Raw genomic sequence first — 20257 nt, forward strand, 5'->3', positions numbered from 1 at the left:
GTGGTCCCCGAAGGCTCACCTCCAAGGACTCCAACTAGTTTCCACCTGTTACAGTTTCTATCATCTCTCGATAGTCAGCTCTCCATAGTCTCAATAGCTATGAATCCATCAATGGATGAATTCACTGATGGGGTCAGAGCCTCATGATCCAATCACTTCCCCAAAGTCCCACTCTGAATGTGGCTGCACTGGGGACCGAGTCTTCCGGCATGTCTTTGGGGGAATATTCCAGATCCAAGGATAACCGGGTTACTCGTCTCACTTCCCTCCTCTATAAAATGGGTCTGATGGGGAACCCCATGCAGGCCATGGCTGAACGAGATCTGGAGCCCATCTCCTCCCAGCACAGGACCCATAAGCCTTAGCTAGAGTTAGGATCAAAACTACTAGGCTGAGGATTTGCTACGAGCCAGCCACCGCGGTGTGTGCTTTACAAACACCGTGTGGTTCATTCACTCCACAAAGCCAGAGTAGGTATGGTCAGGATCTCCACTGCACACGTGAAGAAACTGGGTCAAGGAACAATTGCTGTCATTGTCTGTGTTCCTGGTGATGGTCAGAAGCGTATCCTAGAGATGCGTCCCTCTGGGACTGATGATTCTCAGAAAAGAACAACCTGGTCGCACACTTGGAAGCTCTGTGTCACAGGGAGGGTGTGTGCCCCAAATTAAGTGGAATGTCGGGATCTCACACTTCCCCTCTCAGCTGCACTCTCTGGTCTCTCGAGGACTGGACCGGGCACTCAGGGGCCATGAGGTCACGGCTGTCCTTGCTATCCTGCGTCCCTCACCGCTTCTTTTCACTTTGTGCGTGGCAGGCAACTCCCCATCCGATGAGTCGGAGGAGCGGGAAAGAGACCCCAAGGTGCTGACGTTCCCAGAATACATCGCCAGCCTGTCCGACTCTGGCACCAAGCGAATGGCAGCCGGAGTCCGCATGGAGTGTCAGAGCAAAGGGCGATGTCCCTCATCTTGCCCCTTGTGTCATGTGACATCCAGCCCTGACACGCCTGCTGAACCTGTCCTGCTGGAGGTGACCAGAGCAGCCCCCATCTATGAACTGGTGACCAACAACCAGACCCAAAGGGTAAGAGGCCGGGACCTTGGGCTCTGGGAGGCACCACCAACAAAAGAGGGCTTTCCGCGCAGCCCGGGGAAGTGACAGGGTGCAGCAGAGCTCCATGCTAGCGCTGGGATGTGTGTGTGTGTGGGGGGCTTTTTGTTTAGCTAATCCAGTGACCTAATTTGCTTAGATTTGCCTGTTGGCATATTAAGTCAAAGCGATGCATCCACAACACCCATGCAAATATGATTCAGGAGTCACAGCTGAGCACTTGTAGAGTCTTTGAGCCAAAAGGGCTGAATGGAAGTAAGTAGATGGGGAAGCCCAAGGACTGAACTCACAGAGGTCAGGTTGGCTGGAGGGCCCCTATCTGTTGGTGAGGAAGAGGCTCAGCTCTGTCCCCCTGGTGGACCTAGGAGGTGGGCAGCTCTCCTCGCTGATTCCCAAGCCTGGGACCAGCTGTGTCTGGACTGGAAGGAGCTTATCAGGCACAGGTCCCAGAGGAAGGTTCTGGCAGCCTGGGTCTGGAGGGGGTTGGTTTCCTGCCCGACACGCTGGCTCTAAGAACAAAACGCCACATCTTTGCAGATCTTTCTGCCTGTGATTATGCTGCTGGGTCATGACATTTCCCAGACATCCTCCTTTGCCTCTGCGTCTCCCTTTCCAAAGATGTCAGGAGAAAATGAATAGACGGGGAGGAGAAAGGGGGCGGAGGTAGGCCTCTGACCTCCTCAAGGACATACGGATCAGAGTGATCCAAACAGACACACAACCACCACCAGCCCCACCAGCACAAGTCAAAGCAGGGAGTCCCTGGGTGGGACCACAGGCAGCGCCACAGCTGCTTACCTGGCTGGGAGACGTGCCCATCCAGGTGGGGTGATAATTGCTTTCTTTTCTCCCTTTAAAGAGACACCTGCTGTGACACAGTTTGTTTCATAGGTGTTGCTCAGACCAACAGGAGGATTGTGTGTGTGTGTGTGTGTGTGTGTGAGTGTGAGTGTTTTCTCGCCTAGCGCCTCTGCCACAGATATTTCACTGAATGTTTGAAAATACATTTTTTTTTTCATCACAGGAAGGAAAAGAAGAATTGTTCCCAAGACCTACACATTCCTTTTGAATCTGATCAAGGTGGCTATGGGGAGAGGAGTGGGGGAGAGGAGGGGCTTGAAGGAAGAGAGGAGGGGCTTAGGTCACCATGGAGACTCAAAGCTGCAGGGACTCCACCCAGTGCCAGGCCTCTCTTGCCTGCCCCACTTTGTCTTCCCCAATGCTGCCACCTCTGACAGCTCAAGGGTTCCTATGCCACCTGCCTGGGAACAGTAGGGTCAGAGAATTCACCGGAACCATCCTATGAATCAGGGTGCACAATGCTGCACAATAGAGAAGAGCTTGGTGAGAGGAGGATGCGTCTCTACTTTCTGGGAGGATTGCAAGTAAAGTGAAGGTGCTGAACAGAACGTGTCCTCAGCAACCCCCGTTCAAAGGCCAAATATCATCCCTTCCGCCCTTGGTACCCCCATGTTCAGAGAGAGTGTGGGGATGCCCTCCATCTGGCCATAATTTGAACACCTTGATTTCTAAACACACTGACAAGGTGGTCCCAGCTGGAGTTTGGTCCCCACCGTGTGTTTCTTCTGCTCTCGTTGTCACCTGACTCTCTGCCATCCTCTCTACTTTGTGTTCTTTCCATGTTTGTTCTTCCTCCCAAAGAATGGAGTCTCGGCATCAGAAGCTAAGGAGAACTGGAGGGGGCTAAGTCGTGACATTAGTGACTCAGTGTGTGTTTTTATGTCTTCCTTCTATTGGACTAGATAATCTCATGCCATATTTCAGTGTAATCCATAATTGTGATAAAGAAACACAATGGTGAAACCATTTGGCCAACCCAACAAACTTGAGCTCACCATCTTGTGCTCCAAACACATAGCTGCTGGCTACCATCTCAGTGAACGTCACTTTCTTCCTTAACTTGCCAGACTGGAGTCTAGAGATGCTTCCTGGATTTTCCTTGTCATTCCCAATGTCTGTTTCATTGCCAAGAGCAGCAATAGTCTCTTAAATCATACTTTTTAATGAGATCTTTCTCACAGCCTATCTATTAAAGTATTGGGCTGCCATTTATTATAGTAACCCAAAGTTGTTATTTAATATGGATTTCTGACCACATTGCACCAAAATAATTGAATGGCTCTGCAGATAGAATGCATTCTGGAGTCCTTAGCACAATGCCACAGGTCAGTCCATGATCCTGCTTGTCTTCACGTGCATGGGTAGGGTGTTCCTACTCTGTACCTTACAGGCCGTGCTCAAAATTGAGCTCCTTATGCCCCCTCAAACACAACACGTTTTCCATCGTGTGTCTGGCCCTGTAGACTTCCAACTCTGTCCCAAGAATGTCATCTCCCACATTTCTCAGACTCCTACTATTACATCAAGTTTCAGCCCAAACACCCAGAATCCTCCCTTACTCTTCCAACTCAGGTATCCTTCCCTTCATGTAATGCCCAATGCCTGTGTGTCCATCTCTAGGAGCAGGGATCACCTGCCAGCAGAATTGTTCACACAGTTGTTGACTCCTGTTTAGATGGACAGAAAAGCTTCGTCTACAAGCATGTCTAGCAGTGGCTGGTGCAGAGTTGACCCTCTGCTAAGTGGAAGAATAAATGATGGATAAGTGTGTAAGTGAACGTATAGATGAACATGGCTTGGAAGTTCAGCTATTCCCCTTAGAGAAACACAAAAAACACTGAAAAATCCAATTTATTTTCTGGACTTAGATTTAAATTTGATAACATGCAACTCATCTCAGCTTGTAAGAACTAAGAAAAATGTGATTTCCTTTTTTCTTCCTTTTCTAAAGGGATTCTCCTTGACCTCTCTCTTGTCCTCTCATTCAACTTTTTACAGTTAACTTTAACCCAGGATTCAGAAAGCATAAACTCTCATGGAGTGGTGGGAATCAAAGGTAGAAAGTTAAAGCATTTGAAGAAAGGACTTTTGTTTTTCCACACTCCTTTGGATGGAAAGTCTGGTCACGATGCTCTCCTGTTAAGACACTTTAATGTCTTATCATCGCTCTTGAAACACAGTCCCCTCCTTACCTCAGCTCATGTGGCCCTAGTAACCCAGCCCTATCTCCTTCTCGCTGCTTGGCATCCCCCTACTCTGTCTCTGTAGAGAGATTAGGCTGATTTTAGAATTCAAGTTTCATCCAGGCCCAAGTCGTCTTAATATTGTTTATTCTACCTGTGGCACTACTCCAGCATTGTGGCAGGATGACTTTTGACCTATTCCTCCAAGCCCAGATAAAAATGTCACCTCTCACAGAGACCTTTCCACACCCCTCCACAGGGTGACTCACCCTTCCTTTTCCCTCCTGTACCATGCGCATCTCAGGGCCTTGCCTTTCCTCTGGAGTTCCCCCTCAACTGTGAGCATCTGGTATCTCCGTAACTTCAGTTTGCTTGTTCATCATCTGGCTGTAAGATTCACGCAGACGGGGCCCTGTGTGTCTCGTGCGTCCTGTCCTTAACTCTTGACACAGGAAACGGCCCTTCATAGGAGCTTACCAAGGAATTGTTGATTGAAGGTTCTATCTGGCAGCAGTCACAATGTGTTATTCAGCTGACCTCAAAGAAAGTCTCTTTCCCTAGTTTTCAACCATGCACCCTTTGATTTGGTTTTGGTTCAGTTAGACACGTCACAAAGTGAGCACCTGGTGGATGCATTAATCAAGAGCCTCTGATGTCCATCCAGCAGGTCATGTTGAACTCAGGTCTGGGTGCTGCCCCCCTCACTAGCTGGTGACCCTCAGCAGGTCACCCAGCTTCTTTAACTCTCAGAATCATCCACTGTTCTTCATGATTACCAAAGTGTTAGCACCAAAGACGGCCTTATAAATTACAAACTCTACAAAAGTGATCATCAGGAATTGATGTTCCCTAAAAGCTCCCACCTCTTCCAACCTAAGGTCGTCTACACTGCGCTCCGAAAGAATAGAACGTGGGTTCCTGCTCCAGGTTGAGGTATTTGGGTTTTTTCGTAGGGTTCTTCTTTCTTTCTTCCTCCCTTCCTTCTTCTTCCTCTTCTCTTCTTTTTGAGTTTTTTGGTCTAAACTCTTGCAGGGCAGCTAGGCTTCATTTCCCCTGTTTACTGATTGGGTGTGGATGTGGAGAGCGGAACGGGGAGTCCTCAGAGCAGGGGCAGCTGCAGACGCAGAGGGGCCCAGAGGGAGAGCTCTGAGCTCTGCTGCCAGCCTGGAGCAGCCACCCCCAGCTCACCCTGACCTGGGGGTGAGGACCTCCACTAAGGGGTCAGAACCCCATCAGAATCCACCTTTTCACCCTGGAATTGCCTATTCCAGAGTTCTGTTACCTCAGTGGTCTAACTTTATCCACAGCTGAATGGTAATCAGCTCCGTGAGGGCCATTGTGCGGGGCTCTGTGGCGGTCACCAGGTTCTACCTGAGACTCCACCCTGTCACTTAAAGACAATAACAACTGATAGCATTCAATGTTGACTAATGTGTGCCCGGTACTGTGCTTATGTTATTTCACTTGGCAAGTGTTATTCCACTTAATTGTCACAGAACCCCTATGAGCAAAGTGCTATTTTTATCCTACCTTATCACTGAGAAAACTGCCTTCATGTAGGTGCCCCAGGTCACATGGCAGAGACTGACAAAGCTGGAGTTCTCACCCAGGACACACTGACCCAAGCGTACTTCTTAGCCTTTGTGAGACATGGCTTCCCCCCTCTTAATGGTCTATTGAGAAAGAGTTGCCTAATGCCCAACCACCGCTCAAGGCAGAATTTGATGCATTTTGTAAGTGGTTTACAAAGTGTGCTGAAGAAACAGGAAGGGAAGACCAGGGCAAGATGAGGCAGGCAAATGAGGATGCAGATGGAGGTATTTGAAAAGGCAGAGTGCCTCTGGGCAGAGGAAGGAGTGGGGCAGGCCAGCACCCAGAGACATGTTGAAAGATGTCATTGTTCCTGAAGCCTGGAGCTGGTGGGTTGAGTGGTGGAGCCGCTGGGAGGGAGATGGAGGTGGAGCACGTCTTGCCTCCAAGGTGACACCTCTCAACCACAGGGAGGAGCTGTTATGCTTAAAGGAGGGGGACCTCAAGGTTCTCCAGGGCTCAGCCTCCCCAGAATTTCTTATCCTGAGATAAGAATTATAGACAAAAAAATGGTGTGATGGTGACACCATGCGCTCTCTGGAGATCAGTCTGGGTGACGCAGAGGCTTGATACGCCATCTCCTGGTCCTGACGCCCCAGCCCTGGCTGCCCGGTGCTCACTCCCTGCTCTCTTGTGCAGCTCTTACAGGAGGCCACCATGAGCTCCCTCTGGTGCTCGGGCACTGGAGACGTCATCGAGGACTGGTGTCGCTGCGACTCCACCGCTTTCGGAGCTGACGGACTCCCCACCTGCGCGCCGCTCCCACAGCCTGTGTACGGTTCCCTCGCTCTACCTCTCTCTTGTGTGCATGCCTCTGCATCAGTCTGCAGAGAAGTACTGAATGTTGACTGTTTACAGAGCAATAGGCTGGGTGCTCAGGTGGCATGGTACCTGCTCTCAGGGAGCTGTTACCGTACCAGAGATAATGTGACAAGTGTTACAGACATTTCAAGACAGTGTGAAGAGGAGTGGCTGGAGTCCAAATTTGGGCAATGGTGAAGGCTTCATGGAAGAAGTGGCACTTGAACTTCTCCTTGAATATGCAAAAAGAACAGCAGGATGGTTAAGAGGTTGTAGGGTCACAGTGCTGTTGAATGGAGGATGTTAGAGGTCTTCAGTGAGATCTGATAGACCACCAACACTCCCACCCATTACGCACTCACTGCACTCCTGGCACTGTGCAGAGTACTTAGATGTTGCTTCACCCCCTCCCCATTTAATAGACTAGGAGACAACTTCAAGTGGATTGGATAACTTCTCCAAGGTCATAGAGCAGGAAGTAGGGCCGTGACCCAGAGCCGTGTTCTCAGCTGCTGTTGTCAGTTTGCATCACTGTGACCCAAAGACCTGAGAAGAAAAACTTAAAGGGGAGGAAAGTTTATTTTGGTACATGGTCCCAGATGTCCTGTCCATGCTTGGCTGACTCCATAGCTCTGGGCCCAAGGTGAGACAGAACAACGCGGTGGAAGGGCATGGTGGAGGGAAGCTGTTCAGGACATGGCGGATATAAATCTCAAAGGGACACCTGCTTGCTCCAGCCATGCCCTACCTGCCTATCATTACCACTCAGTTAATCCACATCAGTGGTTTAATCCACTGGATATGTTGCACCTTCCATTCCATTTCACCTGTGAAAATTCTTGCATTGTCTCACACATGAGCTCATATATAAACCTAATATATAAGCCATAACATCATCCGTTATAATAGGAGAAGACAAAACTGATAGATGATTTGAGTAGAAATAACAGGGTCTGGTGACTGTGCACCTGAGGAGGAAGGAGAAGCTGAGAGTGACCTTCAGGCTTAAGACCTGGCTGGCTGGAAAGAGAGAAGCAACAAAGCTATGTGGGTCTGTGGAGGCCAATTCTATTTGGGCTTGCCTGGAGCTGTGCATGGGAGGGGAGGGTGGATGGGGGGTGGTCCTGCAGATGGTCAGTGGGCAGAGAAGGATGGAGCTCTGTGGAAAAAGTAAACTAGAGATAACCAGATGCCTGCCAATCCCCCCACATAGGAGATGGGCCCACAGCTCTGTGGAAGGATGCTCTGGAGCAAGTATTAACTGTGAGGAGCAGAGGGTTGGGGATGAGCATTAAAGGGTATCTGCATTTGAGGGGTGACGAGGAGAAGGTGCTACAGAAGTGCCTGAGAATGAACATGTCCAATATCCTCCCCATCCAGGGAAGACTAAACAGAACAAGGCAAGCCGAGGGGCCAGGGCCCAAGGCAGGACTCTGCTTAGCCTCTGTTAGGGCATCTGCCATGCTGGTGAAGCCACAGAATATGCATCCAAAAGAAAGTGCTGGTAGGACACAATGGTGGGACAAGACCCCATGGGTTGGTAAAGCAAGGAATCCCAAAGCTAGTAGGACCCGTGGTAACTGAGGGCTGAGTAAGCAGAAGCAGGAGGCAGGAGGTGGAGGCCAGGCCTATTTCATGGAGTGAGGTGGACATTAAAGGCCCAGGACTGAGCAAAAAGAAAATGGAAAGAGGAGAAGATGTTGGTAGAGTGTCATTCCAAGCCAGTGTCTTCCTTCTCTCTGTGGGTGGTTTTAGATTCCCCCAGCACTGGCTTCTTGCTCTTTGTATCACAACTTGGACTTCTGGAGTCAAAGGAGAACCAAGTTCATTAGTAGTCCAAGTTCCTTCACTCAGGAGAAAGGGTGCATCAGAATCTCAGGCTGTTGGACTGACTTACCAGGTAGAAAGCCACCTTTGGAAGGTCCCACTGAAGCCAGCAAAGCTATCAAGTAGACACAGGCCCAACCAGTGGCCCCAGGCTGGCTTCCTCTCTAAACCTGCGTTTACTAACTATCATAGCTAAAGAGCAGGTTGGGTTAAAATATCATAAACAGGAAATGTCTATTAGGTACCTCATTTTTCTTGTCAACTCTGATCACTTCTTTCAGTTATAAACATTAGTTTCTTGCATTTTACTTGGTAGTTGGAAATAGAAACACTCTAATTTTACACAAGTCTGTGTAAATCGCACACACTTCTATTTCTCAATAGGGGCTGGTCTTAGTCCATATTTTCACAGAATTTGAGTTCTCAGAAGGCTTAGTTAGTTACTTAAGCTGCCTAGCGCTTTTTCTTCAAAATAGCATTCGGCATATGACTCTAATTAATGAATTTGTCAATATCCGCACTGTTTTGGGTTTATTCCATCCTAATGTCATATGCAAACTATGTGCTCCTTCATAGTAGCCACTAGCAGGAGAACATGTGTTTTCAATTATTTTGCCACTAGCTAAACCCCTTACTATTGCTCCCACAGTGTCCTATGATTTCTTGTTGAAGTTTTTAGCACATGTATAATTGTATATTTCTATTACCCACTAAGCTACATAAAAGTAGGGGCTAGGGCCACTGTGTTCCTAGGATCCAGCACTTCCTTACAAGGAACAGGTATTTCATAAATATTTACTGAATTAAAATAGAACATTGCAGATGGTTTGAGGTGATCCACAGTGTCTTGCCCAGTGGTCCCCGAGAGCAATGAGAGTCATCTGGGAGCTGAGTGGCGGGCAGGAGGGCCTGAATCGCAGATGGTTGTGGGATTCAGAAACCGAGGACAGGAGTGAGTAGCAGGGATAATAGTTAGGGTCGGCGGGGGGGGGGGGGGGGAGGCTGGAGAGAGCAGGAGCTTGGAAAATTCTCAGGATCCAGTGGTCTAGAAAGAAGTGGGGAATTGGAAGCAGAAGGGAAACCTGAGACCCCTAGAAGAAGTCAGAACAAGGCAGTGAATTGAAACCACTCGGACAATCAGGAGGTCCACACCAGTGAACGTCAACAATGATTACTGAGGCTCTACGAGGTACAAGGAGGTAAGAGATGGCAAGGCAGAGCCGTGGCCAAAGTGGACAACTCGCAAAGAATGAGATTTCAAATTGAGAAAAACAAGTAGATGCTGGAATGATAGCATCAGGTTCACAGAAACCCCAGAGCAAAGGCAAAACGAACCAGAACTGAACAGGCAGGTTTAGGACAGTGGCCAGGGAGAACTGGACAGCGTCCTCACACCCTCTGAAGCCCTCCATGGGCACCACTTCCAAGCAGCCGGTGGAAGATGGGGAAGAAGCAGGAGGGGGGTCAAGGACGACAGGACAGATCCCAGTGAGCTACAGAACCTAAACTAAGTGTGGCCTTGTTAATGCAAGGTTCCCTTGGTCACCACCTTCAGGAGGACACACATTGTCTTAAAATTTCTCAAAAGAAATCCATAAATTGTATTTTCAAGCCATATAAAGGCATACCTTTATAAGGGCTTTATAGGGACTCAGGTTTCCCTCCTGCTTCCGATTCCCCTCTTCTTTTTAGACCACTGGATCCTGAGAATTTTCCCAAACTACCCCTACCCATGTAACATTCATTCATTTATTTTTATTTGTCTGTTTATTTACTTACAAATGTTCATTGAGTTCCTAATCTGTAACAGGTGCTTAGAGGCATAAATCATATATCAAGGATCTTGAAGAAACGGACTGTCTAGTGAAAGAGAGGGGCCTCCAGGGAAGTCATTTTAGTAGCTTAAGCAAGAAGAGCTGGGGTTGTGGCTCAGCCGTAGAGCACTCGCCTAGCACGTGCCAGGCCCTGAGTTCAATCCTCAGCACCACATAAAAATAAATAAATAAAATAAAGGTATTGTGTCCAACTACAACTAAAAAATAAATATTTTAGAAAAACGAAAAAGGAAGAGTATACCATGTACCAGTTGAGAAGGTGCCCAGTGGCCAGGGCAGGTCTGAGCTGGGTCCCCATCTCATGTCCCCTCCTGTCTGCACATAGGCTGAGACTCTCCACGGTTCATGAGCCCAGCAGCACCCTCGTGGTCCTGGAGTGGGAACACTCAGAGCCACCAATCGGGGTGCAGATTGTGGACTACCTCCTCCGTCAAGAGAAGGTCACCGACAGGATGGACCACTCCAAAGTGGAGACAGGTGAGCGTGCCCTGCACGTGGACTAGTTTACATCTAAGGTAAAAATAAAACAAAAGAAGGACACCCAGCTCCGGCTCTGCCCGGTCCCCAGGACCCAGAGCAGTGTGGGAGGACAGGGAAGCTGCAGCTCCTGTCTCTTCCAAGCAGCAGCCTGTCTCGTCCATTTAAGAGTCTTTGCGTGGTGAGCATCCAAGAGTCTTGTTTTGATTTTGCCTCTCTTTTTGTTTATGAAAGAGGTGTCCATTTCATTGCCTCTAGGCCCACTCACAAAGAAACAGCAATACAGTATGCTAGTTATCCTCTCCCACAATTAGGAAACAATTCTCTGCTAACCACTCTCATGATTACAGAAAAAAAAAATTTCTTTGCTAATAACCCCCTCCAGGCGAAAGCATGTGCAAACAGATGCGCTGGCTCCGGGTTTTGTCCTAAAGCAAACTCTGTTTTTGTTGGGTCCAGCGGAGAGAGGGAAGCCTTAAAGGAATGGAAATGCACCATGAAAAATGTCCCAGGCCTTGTTATCTCCCTGTCTATGCAGAGGAAATGGTCAACACCATCTCTGAGACTCATGCTGAGATGCCGTCCCCCATCAGGATGGCCGTGTCCACCATCAGGGTAAATAGATTCTGGTGAACTGGCCACTGAGACACATATGGGTTCCCCAGGTGACTGCCTTCAGGCCTGGGGAGTGGTCTACAGCTTCTCCTGAGGTTCTTCTTCTGGGGTACACAGGTATCACTGAGGCACGGCAGTGACCCACCGGCCAAAGTAGCTTGGCTTCGTCCACTCCAAGAATGTCTCATGACAGAGTTCACAGATATTGTCTGTCCATTTTACCTAGGTTGTTTCTGAACCAGCTCAGGAAGAATAGGTCTAAACTGGCTAAATAAGAAACAGTTTAAAAAAAATCCTCTGGGTCTCTCCTCACCCCCCTTTAAAAAAAAAAAAAAAAAACTAGGAATTTAAGGAGATTGGGATTGACCGATTTTAATAAGTTCTCATTGAGTTGATTATATCTTGTCATTGTTTGGCCATCAGTTTCTCACGGCTTTTCCAATTCTTTCCCTCTGGATAGAAACAGTGTTGAGTTTCGTGGACGACATCATCTCTGGAGCAAAGTCCCCATGTGCCATGCCATCTCAAGTGCCAGACAAGCAGCTCACCACCATCTCGCTCATCATTCGATGCCTGGAACCCGACACCATTTACATGTGAGTAACCCACCCCTGCCTGGAGATTCTTTGCCTGAAATGTTCAAGGCTCTTTACTGGTCTCCCTTAGCTGCTTGGGTTCCTTTAGAGTCTTGGCAAAAGATTTGGAGCCTCTGAAGTCTTGTTCCTAAGGAGCCATTAGAGAGAACCTTCTTGAATGCTTAGGCACGAGTAGGATCTAGGAAGACAACCATCCTGTCCCTCCTGGGGGTGGCAAGGTAGAGGACAAAGATATCAACAACGGATTTGAACATAAGGTGGAATGGCTAAATGTTTGAAAGGAGAGCAAGGAACACACTGAAGAAAAAAGAGGGAAGCCATTCCTCCCAACCAGAGCCGACGGCCTCCACCCAGGTCCTTAGACGTCCACAGCCGGAGAAGCACGGAGAAGGGAACACAGGCTGAGGACACAGCGAGGGCAGAGGCCAAGGGGCATGAAGGGGCCTGGAGGAAAGCAGCGAGTGGACCAAAGGGGCAGCGGGCACCTGAGTAAGAGGCAACGGAAGACACTGAGGCAGACAGAATTGGTGAACACCGGACGTCAGAGGAGAACATTGATTTTTTGTTTGTTTGTTTTTTGAGGAAAGAACATCAAGAACTGTGCTTTAGAAAGCTAGCATTAGGGGCACTGAGATAATTTATAGAACTTAGCACTGGCCGGCATTTTTCTTCAAAGAAAGTACCGTGAATGAAGCCGAGGCACTTGGAACAACCCTATTCTCTGTGCTCTCGGAACAATCGGACAATATTTGTGAAGCAGAGGCGTCAAAGACGCCAAAAGAGGAGAGATGGTGGTAGAATCTAAGTCATGATGGAAAACTCTGGGGGCGAAGGCAGAACTCACAGTGATGCGGTGCTGGGGCCTTTTCCCCATCGGTATGAGAAGCATTTCACAGTTTACAGATGAGGTCACAGGAAGAGAGTCAGGGTTTCCAGAATCAATCATTTCCATTTCCACAGTGAGGGAGTTCAAAGACGAAAGTGCTGGGGATTCGAGTGGCACTGATGGCCGCGAGCTTACTGCTCTGGCTGAATACCTCCGTGCACTAGTAGGAGCCGGAAGTGGAGGCCCTGCGTAGAGAAAGCAAAACACCTGGGGACCAGGGACGTCTGGGGGATGGGGACGTGTGTGCAGGTGTAGGTGACAGTACTAAGACCAGGGGAGGCAGCCTGCTCTTCAAGTGATGGTGGACAGTCCTCATTCCTGCTCTGGTACTGGGCAGCTGTGGTCCTTCCCTCCTGGGAAACCAGGAGGATCTGAGAACTCACACCACCAGCCCTGCCAAACCTCCCGGACTCAGGGAAACTCGCATGACCCTTTGTGAGAAGGGCTCAGGGGCTCCGGCCCACTGTTGGCTAGGGATTTCCCGGTTGTAACGAGCAGGAGGTTGGCACAGTCAGGAGTGCCAGGCTTTACCCAATCAGGGATGTAACTCATGTCGGCCCGATTTGGCTTTGTTTCCTGATCAGAGGTCACAGGCCCCTCCTGTCCTCACTCTACTCTCCTTGGTGACCCCCTAGTGCTCCCCTCCTGTGTCTTAGGAGACACAAGCTTTCTGTCAATGTTGATGATTGAAGGAGACCCTGCCTGCCTGGGGTTAAGGGAGGAACCGCCGGCCTCCACAAGGTGGCGCTGCAGATCACGGAGAGAGGGTGAGGTGGGTGGCCTGGGAGTGACTCCCCCTTCTCAAAGATGCTGGGAAGCCTGTGCTTCAGGCCCGGGGACAGGGAGAGAGCCTGGAAGAGGAGTTGGGAACACGTGGGGCCCCAAGCCTGGTTTTGTTTCTAGCCACCAAGGGACTGTAAGAGCCTTAAGCTTTCTGCAAGGGAGCGTTCTTACCTGTAGAACAGGAGGAAGGCAGCTGCAGGGGAGCTGACCGGCTGCTTTCTCCTGGGTGTGTCTGGGAATCCTCTTTGTCCCTGTGAGCTTGGAGTTATTCCCATTTTAGAGTTGAGAAAACCGGTCGAGCAAAACTGAGTAACATCCTCAGAATCACGCAGCTAGTTATCTGGGGTGTGGACGATGGATAGGAACTGGACCAGGGTCTGGGGTTTTTTCCCACGCTGTGTCTGACCCCAGCCGCCCAGGTTACAGTGGGGACCTAGCAGCACGGTCTGACTGTGGCACACAAGGGCAAGAGCTGGCTTCGAGGGCCACAGAGGGAAAGCTGCCTCCAGCCGGCTTCCTTAGTCCTCTGATGTATTTTATTTAGTGCATTTAAAAAAGCCCTATTCTGAGAATGTCCCCGGCACAAACACGGTTAAGAACCTCGGGTTGAGAGGAATCCTAAAGTGAGTCCGTCCAACCCGTTCCCCTTACAGAATGGGAAGGTGGCCCCCAGGCGTCCAGCCCACTGTCCCCTCATCACCACACCCACCCACAGGAGAGCCTCTGCCTTCTGGACACGTGGCAGCAGACAGATCATTCAGGAATGGGATCCGCAGACACCAGGCCTGGAGAAGGAAAGCAGGCAAGCAGCCCGACTGGAGGCCTGCGATTACCCTGCGCATGAAGTTCCAGGCCTCTCAGAGCCAGCTCTGGAGCCAAACCAGCCAGTGCCGCACGCACACACCCTCACCAGTGTCATCACCACAACTCTAACTACGCACGGAACAGTCCCAGCCCCTCGGCCATGGCAGGAGCCAGAAGCTTCAGATGAAGCAGTAAATGGACTTACACTTGAGCCCCCTGGATTGGGAGCAAGGCTTATCTCTTCTACCCAGTAATCCCAGCTAACCCTCTTACTGTCCTGCGAGTGTTCAATGGTAGAAACGATAATGCTAACAATAAACAGAGCAGCCTTCCTGAAATGACAGCACGTGACGTTTCCACTTGAAAATGTGCCGTGTGCTCCCAGCCCTCACCAGCACAACCAGCTGGCGGCTCCTCAGGATCCCCAGGGCCCCAGGAGCTGGGCTGCCAGGGAGGGTCCTCAGGCCCAGCTACGTCTTCACTGGGAAGGTTGCACGGAGCATTTCCTCCCTAGTCTTTGCTTCATATTAAAAATAAAATATGCTTAAAAATAAAAGTGGTTTAGAGCTCGGGAACCTAATTTTTACAATCATTGCCCAGAGTCATGTGAGAATTAGTGTAAGCACAGGTGCTTTCGTTCCAACTGGAATTTACAGTCAGGCAAGGTATAACGTGGAGCTGCCCAGAGGATCGGGGCGAGCTTGGAGTTGGGAAGTGAGTCCAGCCAGACACCAAGTGAGGCTTCATTGGGCAGCCAAGTCGGTACCTGAGGCTAAGGACGTTTTCCACCATGGGCTAGGGAATCTGCCTGAAATTGTGGGACTAGGATTGACGTGGTGGGCCACAAGGTGAGCCTGCTAGAGGATGACCAGACTGCAGCCCTGACCTGGAGCTCCAAGGCCATGCTCAGGGCCCTGGAAGGAGAAAAAGCAAAGAAAAGCAGGACTGGATCGCAGGGGCCCAAGGTATGTTGGACCTCAGCCATAAATCAGGGAGAACGCGGGCTGGTGGAACCAAGAGAGCCCAACAGGTTCCTGCCCTAGCCCAGGGCCATGCCAGCCCCGGGGCAGCAGCCTGGGGAGGCAGGGCTTCAGGCCTCCTGGTTCCGAGAAGAACAACTGCAGGGTCAGGGAAGCTTCCACAACAAAGGTCGAGCCACCCACCCCTGGGCAGGAGACCAACTCCCCCCACATCAGGGGCCCTGGTCAGAATCTCAGAAGTGAGAAAGGGGCTCCCTCCCTCCCTAGAGGAGGCTTCTCTCCAGGTTTGTGCCACACTGGATCCTTGGACTTTGTGCCTTCCTGTACTTCGTAAGGGCCCCTGGGAACTTCTCAGCATGGGATCCGGACCACGAGCTGGGTCCAGCCCTGGGAAGCTCTGCTAAAGGTGGCCTGGAACAAGTGTGCAGAGAGAGAACGGGCATGTGCTCCAAGACCAGGTGTGAGGTTGGACTCTGAGTGGAGCTGGTGCCAGGCAAGTCTGATCAGGGCACCGGCTCCTGGGTTTGGTGTCCTCACTCGTAATTCTAGAAACAGGACCAAGATGCTGAGGATGCATGAGAGGCAAGGCCATGGCGGCCAGGGCTAGCCCAGCACTGTCCCTGGGAAGCGTGTGGCTGGTGGCAGGAGGGAGGGCGGCAGGACCCCCAGTTCACGGGTCAAGGTGGAGGTCGGTGCTAGGTGAGACCATGGACCACAGCATAGGAGCACAGGCCAGGGGACTGAAGTGAGCCCTTGCAGACAGTGCTTGGTCCTGATTGGTCAGTGAGGGGGCGGGGAGTCCTTTAGGAATCCAGCAGCTGTGGTGTGGGCTGTACTGAGCTGGACCCAGGCGGGTCACCACCTGCAGGGTTGCTGGAGCCCGCTCGGGAGTCCCTGGGATGCCCGTGTGGGGGTTCTGGGAGGTAGAAGAGGACGAATGACATCTCCCGGCACACGGGTCCTGGCTCCGACCATTCTCCGGGTCTCTTTATGGAGAGGGAGTGGTGGTCGTGAGGAACACGTCTTTCCTGAGAGTCTTTAGGTCACCTTCACCAGGTCAACTCTGGGGCCCAGCTATCGTTTACCTGGGCCACGCCACCTGGTGACATCTCTCCTCCTTTCACCTCTGTCCCTCCCTGTAATTCTGCCAGGGGGAATAAAAGCCCACATTTGCCAATAAACCCAGCCTCCTGTGGCCACAGTGGAGGGAAACAGGCAAAGAGGGCAGCCCTCCTGACGTCCTGTAGACCCCCGACCTCTGGAGGCCCTGGGAAACACCAGGCTTTATTCTCTGGGTACGTTGAAAAGCCTCCGAGTCGCAGGCCCTGGGCTCTTCCCTCTCCTCTCCGTCCAGCTCCATCACGGGTCAGGCAGCTCTGTGTGAGTCTCTGATGGCCAAGTCCCCACACTGCTCTGGAGGTTTCATTGGAACACGTCTTCGCGTTGTCGGGGCACAGCCTCCCTCTGAGTTCATGGGTTCCTGGCCCACAGCGGGCAGCGGCTCATTGGGGCAGAGAGAGCTGCATAAGGGCCACGCAGGGTCCAGCCACCAGCAAGCCAAGGGACCCTCCACTCTGGCTGTTTTGCTTCTGACTTTAAAGACAGAATCTGTCCTTGGTTCCTGCATGGAAGTGTCAGGGTGTGCAGCGCGGTGCAGAGCGGAGCAGAGAGGGTTCATGTCATGTCACCATGTCATGTCCCAGGTCTTTCTGTGCATTATCATCTCATCTCACACTGAAGCCACTGATCTTATTATCATCTCACTTCTCAGATACGGAGAATTAAAGCTCAAGGAGTTACTGTGACTCCACGTGGCCAAGTTCTGACCATCTGTTTCCAAAGACATAAACTCTCCTGCTCAGTAGTTGACACAATTAAACCCGCACCGGAATCCCCTGGAAGGGAGGCAGAGGTGATGGAGCCGGTCTGTAGGTCCTCTACTCGGAGGCCAAGGTGGGAGGATCACTGGAGCCCGGGAGTTCAACACCAGTCTGAGCAACATAGAGAGACTCCATGTTAAAAAATGGAAAAAAAAAATAAATAAAAAAGGAAGGAAAAGAAAAAAAAAAAAAAACTAAATAGAAGAGAGAAGAGCTGGAAGGCCTGGTAAAGCACAGGTTTCTGGTCCCGGCCTGATTCAGTAGGTCTGGGGTGAGGCCAAGAAAGCTCCCCCAGGATGCTGAGGCTGCTGGTCCGGGCCTCACGCGGACAGCAGGGCCCACACCAGGGTGCTGTCCACAGGTAATGCACTGGGACAGCAGATTCCAGTCCCAGGCCACAGGAAGCAGTGAGAGGCCGTGGGCTGGGTGCTTCTGGCCTGAGTGATGGCGGTAGGTGGCCTCGAGATGGCAACCGCAGCTGGGGTCACAACCTGCCCTTCAGGAGAGGCTGGGCCCCACCAGGGCTCAGAGCCCCCACCCCGGCCTGTGTCCTCTGCTAACGCTGCTCCGCCTCCCTGCCAGGTTTACCCTGTGGGGCGTGGACAACACGGGCCGGCGCTCCAGGCCCAGCGACGTGATCGTGAAGACCCCGTGTCCCGTGGTGGACGATGTCAAAGCCCAAGGTAAGAGACCAAGGTCAGCATCGTCCACAAGGCATGCCCAGAGACCCCCCTGATGTGATGGGGCCACAGGTGTCCTGCAGAACCACCTGAAGGGGTGGTCGTGGGAAGGGGAAGACAGCAAGGCCCAGCAGATGCCCAACTTCCCAGCGTGCCTCCTCAGCCTCTGCCCTGCGCCATGCTATATGCCATCATCCCCCAGGCCAGGGCCAGGGAGGCCCAGGAGGCACTGAGGAGGCCCCGGCGCCCGGTGCTTAGGTACGTGCCTGGAACCTGCAGCCTGAAGGTGCCCGCGGGCCTCCTCTTACTCTCTGTGAGTCTGATGTTCTGAACCGCAGCGGAGCAAGGCCGCAGGTCAAGTCATCCTTACATCCCCCCTCCCCCGCCCCCACCCTCCCTCCCTTTGCAAGTGCTTGTAGCTCAGTTCTCAGTTAGACTTGTCCCTCTTCAGTACAAGCCCACCTCCCTGAGACACATGCATGATCTCATACCCGCACGCGCGCGCGCGCACACACACACACACACAAACACCAGGGTTGGCCCTGGCAATTGGGAAGATTTGGTCTGTTTGTCAGCATGCATCACTCATAGGACGCTCCCGACGATCTCTTGCTCTCAGGTTTTCTCACCCCACACACCTAGAATTCCCTCAGCCTGGTCACCCTTCTGCAGGGCTCCACACTAGTTAAAGTGATCCGATCAATCATCAGTATCTATCAGGTAGAATCTACCTGATGGCTTTGGCCTATCATCGACGCAGACATCGACCCGTGCTGGAAGAGTAGGCTGCCAGATTCCAAGAGGATCACCTTACTTGGGCTCCTGACTCTGGTTGTCATCTGATTGATCAGCAGGGTCACAATCCCAGAATGCCAAAGGGTGACATCAGGATAATACGAAGTCAGGCAGAAGAGTGACCTAGACCTGCTTTAGTTAAAACCACCGATACCGTAGCACTGTGCGACTTCTGAGAACCTTTTCAGGTTTAACCCACGTGGCACATTGAAGGAGTGATTTCCATGCAGACTCCTTAATAAATTGCCATTCCCCTTATGACAAAAAATAGTTAATAGTCAGGTTAGAATTTCCATGGATGGCCCTTGTCCATCAACTTCTCCAACACCTCCTTGCCCACCCCCTGCCCACTTGGTCAGTCTCTGCATTCCTTTGCACAAGTTGGTCCCATCACTTCAAGTGCTCCCCACCCTCACTCCTTCCGACAGACTCATCTCAGCCTGCATAGCCCAGATGGTGTGGCGTCCACAGGCCAGGAGGGGGCAGGAGCCACGGTCAGGTGTCCTTGTTTCTTTCCTTCAGGACGTCCCTTCCTGCTGCTTATTATCACAGTTATAATGTCTGTTGACCTCACTAGAGAGTGAGCCCCATGAGGGCGGGAGCCAGCTTCCTTCCTACACCATTATATCCGCATCACCTAGAAAGCAGGGTGTTGGCTGGCTGACCTCGGAACTCAGTCCTTGGAGGCAACAGCTCAAGTTCACACTCCTACTCCATCATCCACTTTCTTGACCTTGAGAACTCAGGCCTCAGTTTGCTCATCTGTGCATACCCCAACCAATGAGGTTCTAGTGGGAACCGAGTTAAGTAATCTAAAATGATAATGTAAAAAGGTACATGAGTGCTAGAGCCTGCTCTTCAGTAGGAACTCAGCATTTTCAGAATTAAAGGAAAGTGAATTTCATAGCTGTGGAAACAGGATCAGAGTAAGTCAGGGGACCATCTGACCCCAGTCCCACTTTTACTCTGTTACACTAAATACCCACTTTTACTCTGTTACACTAAATACCCACTTTTACTCTGTTACACTAAATACCCGCTTTTACTCTGTTACACTAAATACCCACTTTTACTCTGTTACACTAAATACCCGCATTTACTCTGTTACACTAAATACCCGCTTTTACTCTGTTACACTAAATACCCGCTTTTACTCTGTTACACTAAATACCCGCTTTTACTCTGTTACACTAAATACCCGCATTTACTCTGTTACACTAAATACCCACTTTTACTCTGTTACACTAAATATTCTGAGGGCTGTTTTGCCAAAGATTGAAAACTTTTCCTTTATTTCTAAATGTTGATGAAAAATGGAAGCTTACCTGAAAAAGGAGACCAGAAGCTTCTCCCTTCAGGACCCTGTGTGTCACTGGGATGTGCTGCGGGATGGACTGTCCCCAAGGAGAGTGTCTGGGGCAGCTCAGGGGCCCTCAGGCCTCCATTTCTTCCTCTAAGCTGCAGGGAAGCAGGTGATCACAGGTGCCTCAGCTTTCTCTGTGCTGGAAAGGTTGCAGGTGACTTTGCAGGTGGTGGCAGCCACCGTGGTTT

At 50.9% G+C, this 20257-nt stretch overlaps 1 protein-coding gene across 2 annotated transcripts in view; it reads left to right on the forward strand.

The window, feature by feature from the left end:
- Positions 1 to 20257, forward strand: part of Astn1 (astrotactin 1) — a 279960-nt gene that overhangs the window by 252081 nt on the left and 7622 nt on the right. For both annotated transcript variants that reach the window (XM_026388461.2, XM_026388462.2), the window contains exons 17-21: positions 818 to 1086; positions 6387 to 6520; positions 10536 to 10687; positions 11763 to 11898; positions 17814 to 17914. In XM_026388461.2, coding sequence (XP_026244246.2) covers positions 818 to 1086; positions 6387 to 6520; positions 10536 to 10687; positions 11763 to 11898; positions 17814 to 17914 — 792 coding nt within the window. The remainder of the gene's footprint in view (positions 1 to 817; positions 1087 to 6386; positions 6521 to 10535; positions 10688 to 11762; positions 11899 to 17813; positions 17915 to 20257) is intronic.

The sequence above is a fragment of the Urocitellus parryii genome, chromosome 9 (assembly GCF_045843805.1).
Source record: "Urocitellus parryii isolate mUroPar1 chromosome 9, mUroPar1.hap1, whole genome shotgun sequence".
Classification (NCBI taxonomy): domain Eukaryota; kingdom Metazoa; phylum Chordata; class Mammalia; order Rodentia; family Sciuridae; genus Urocitellus; species Urocitellus parryii.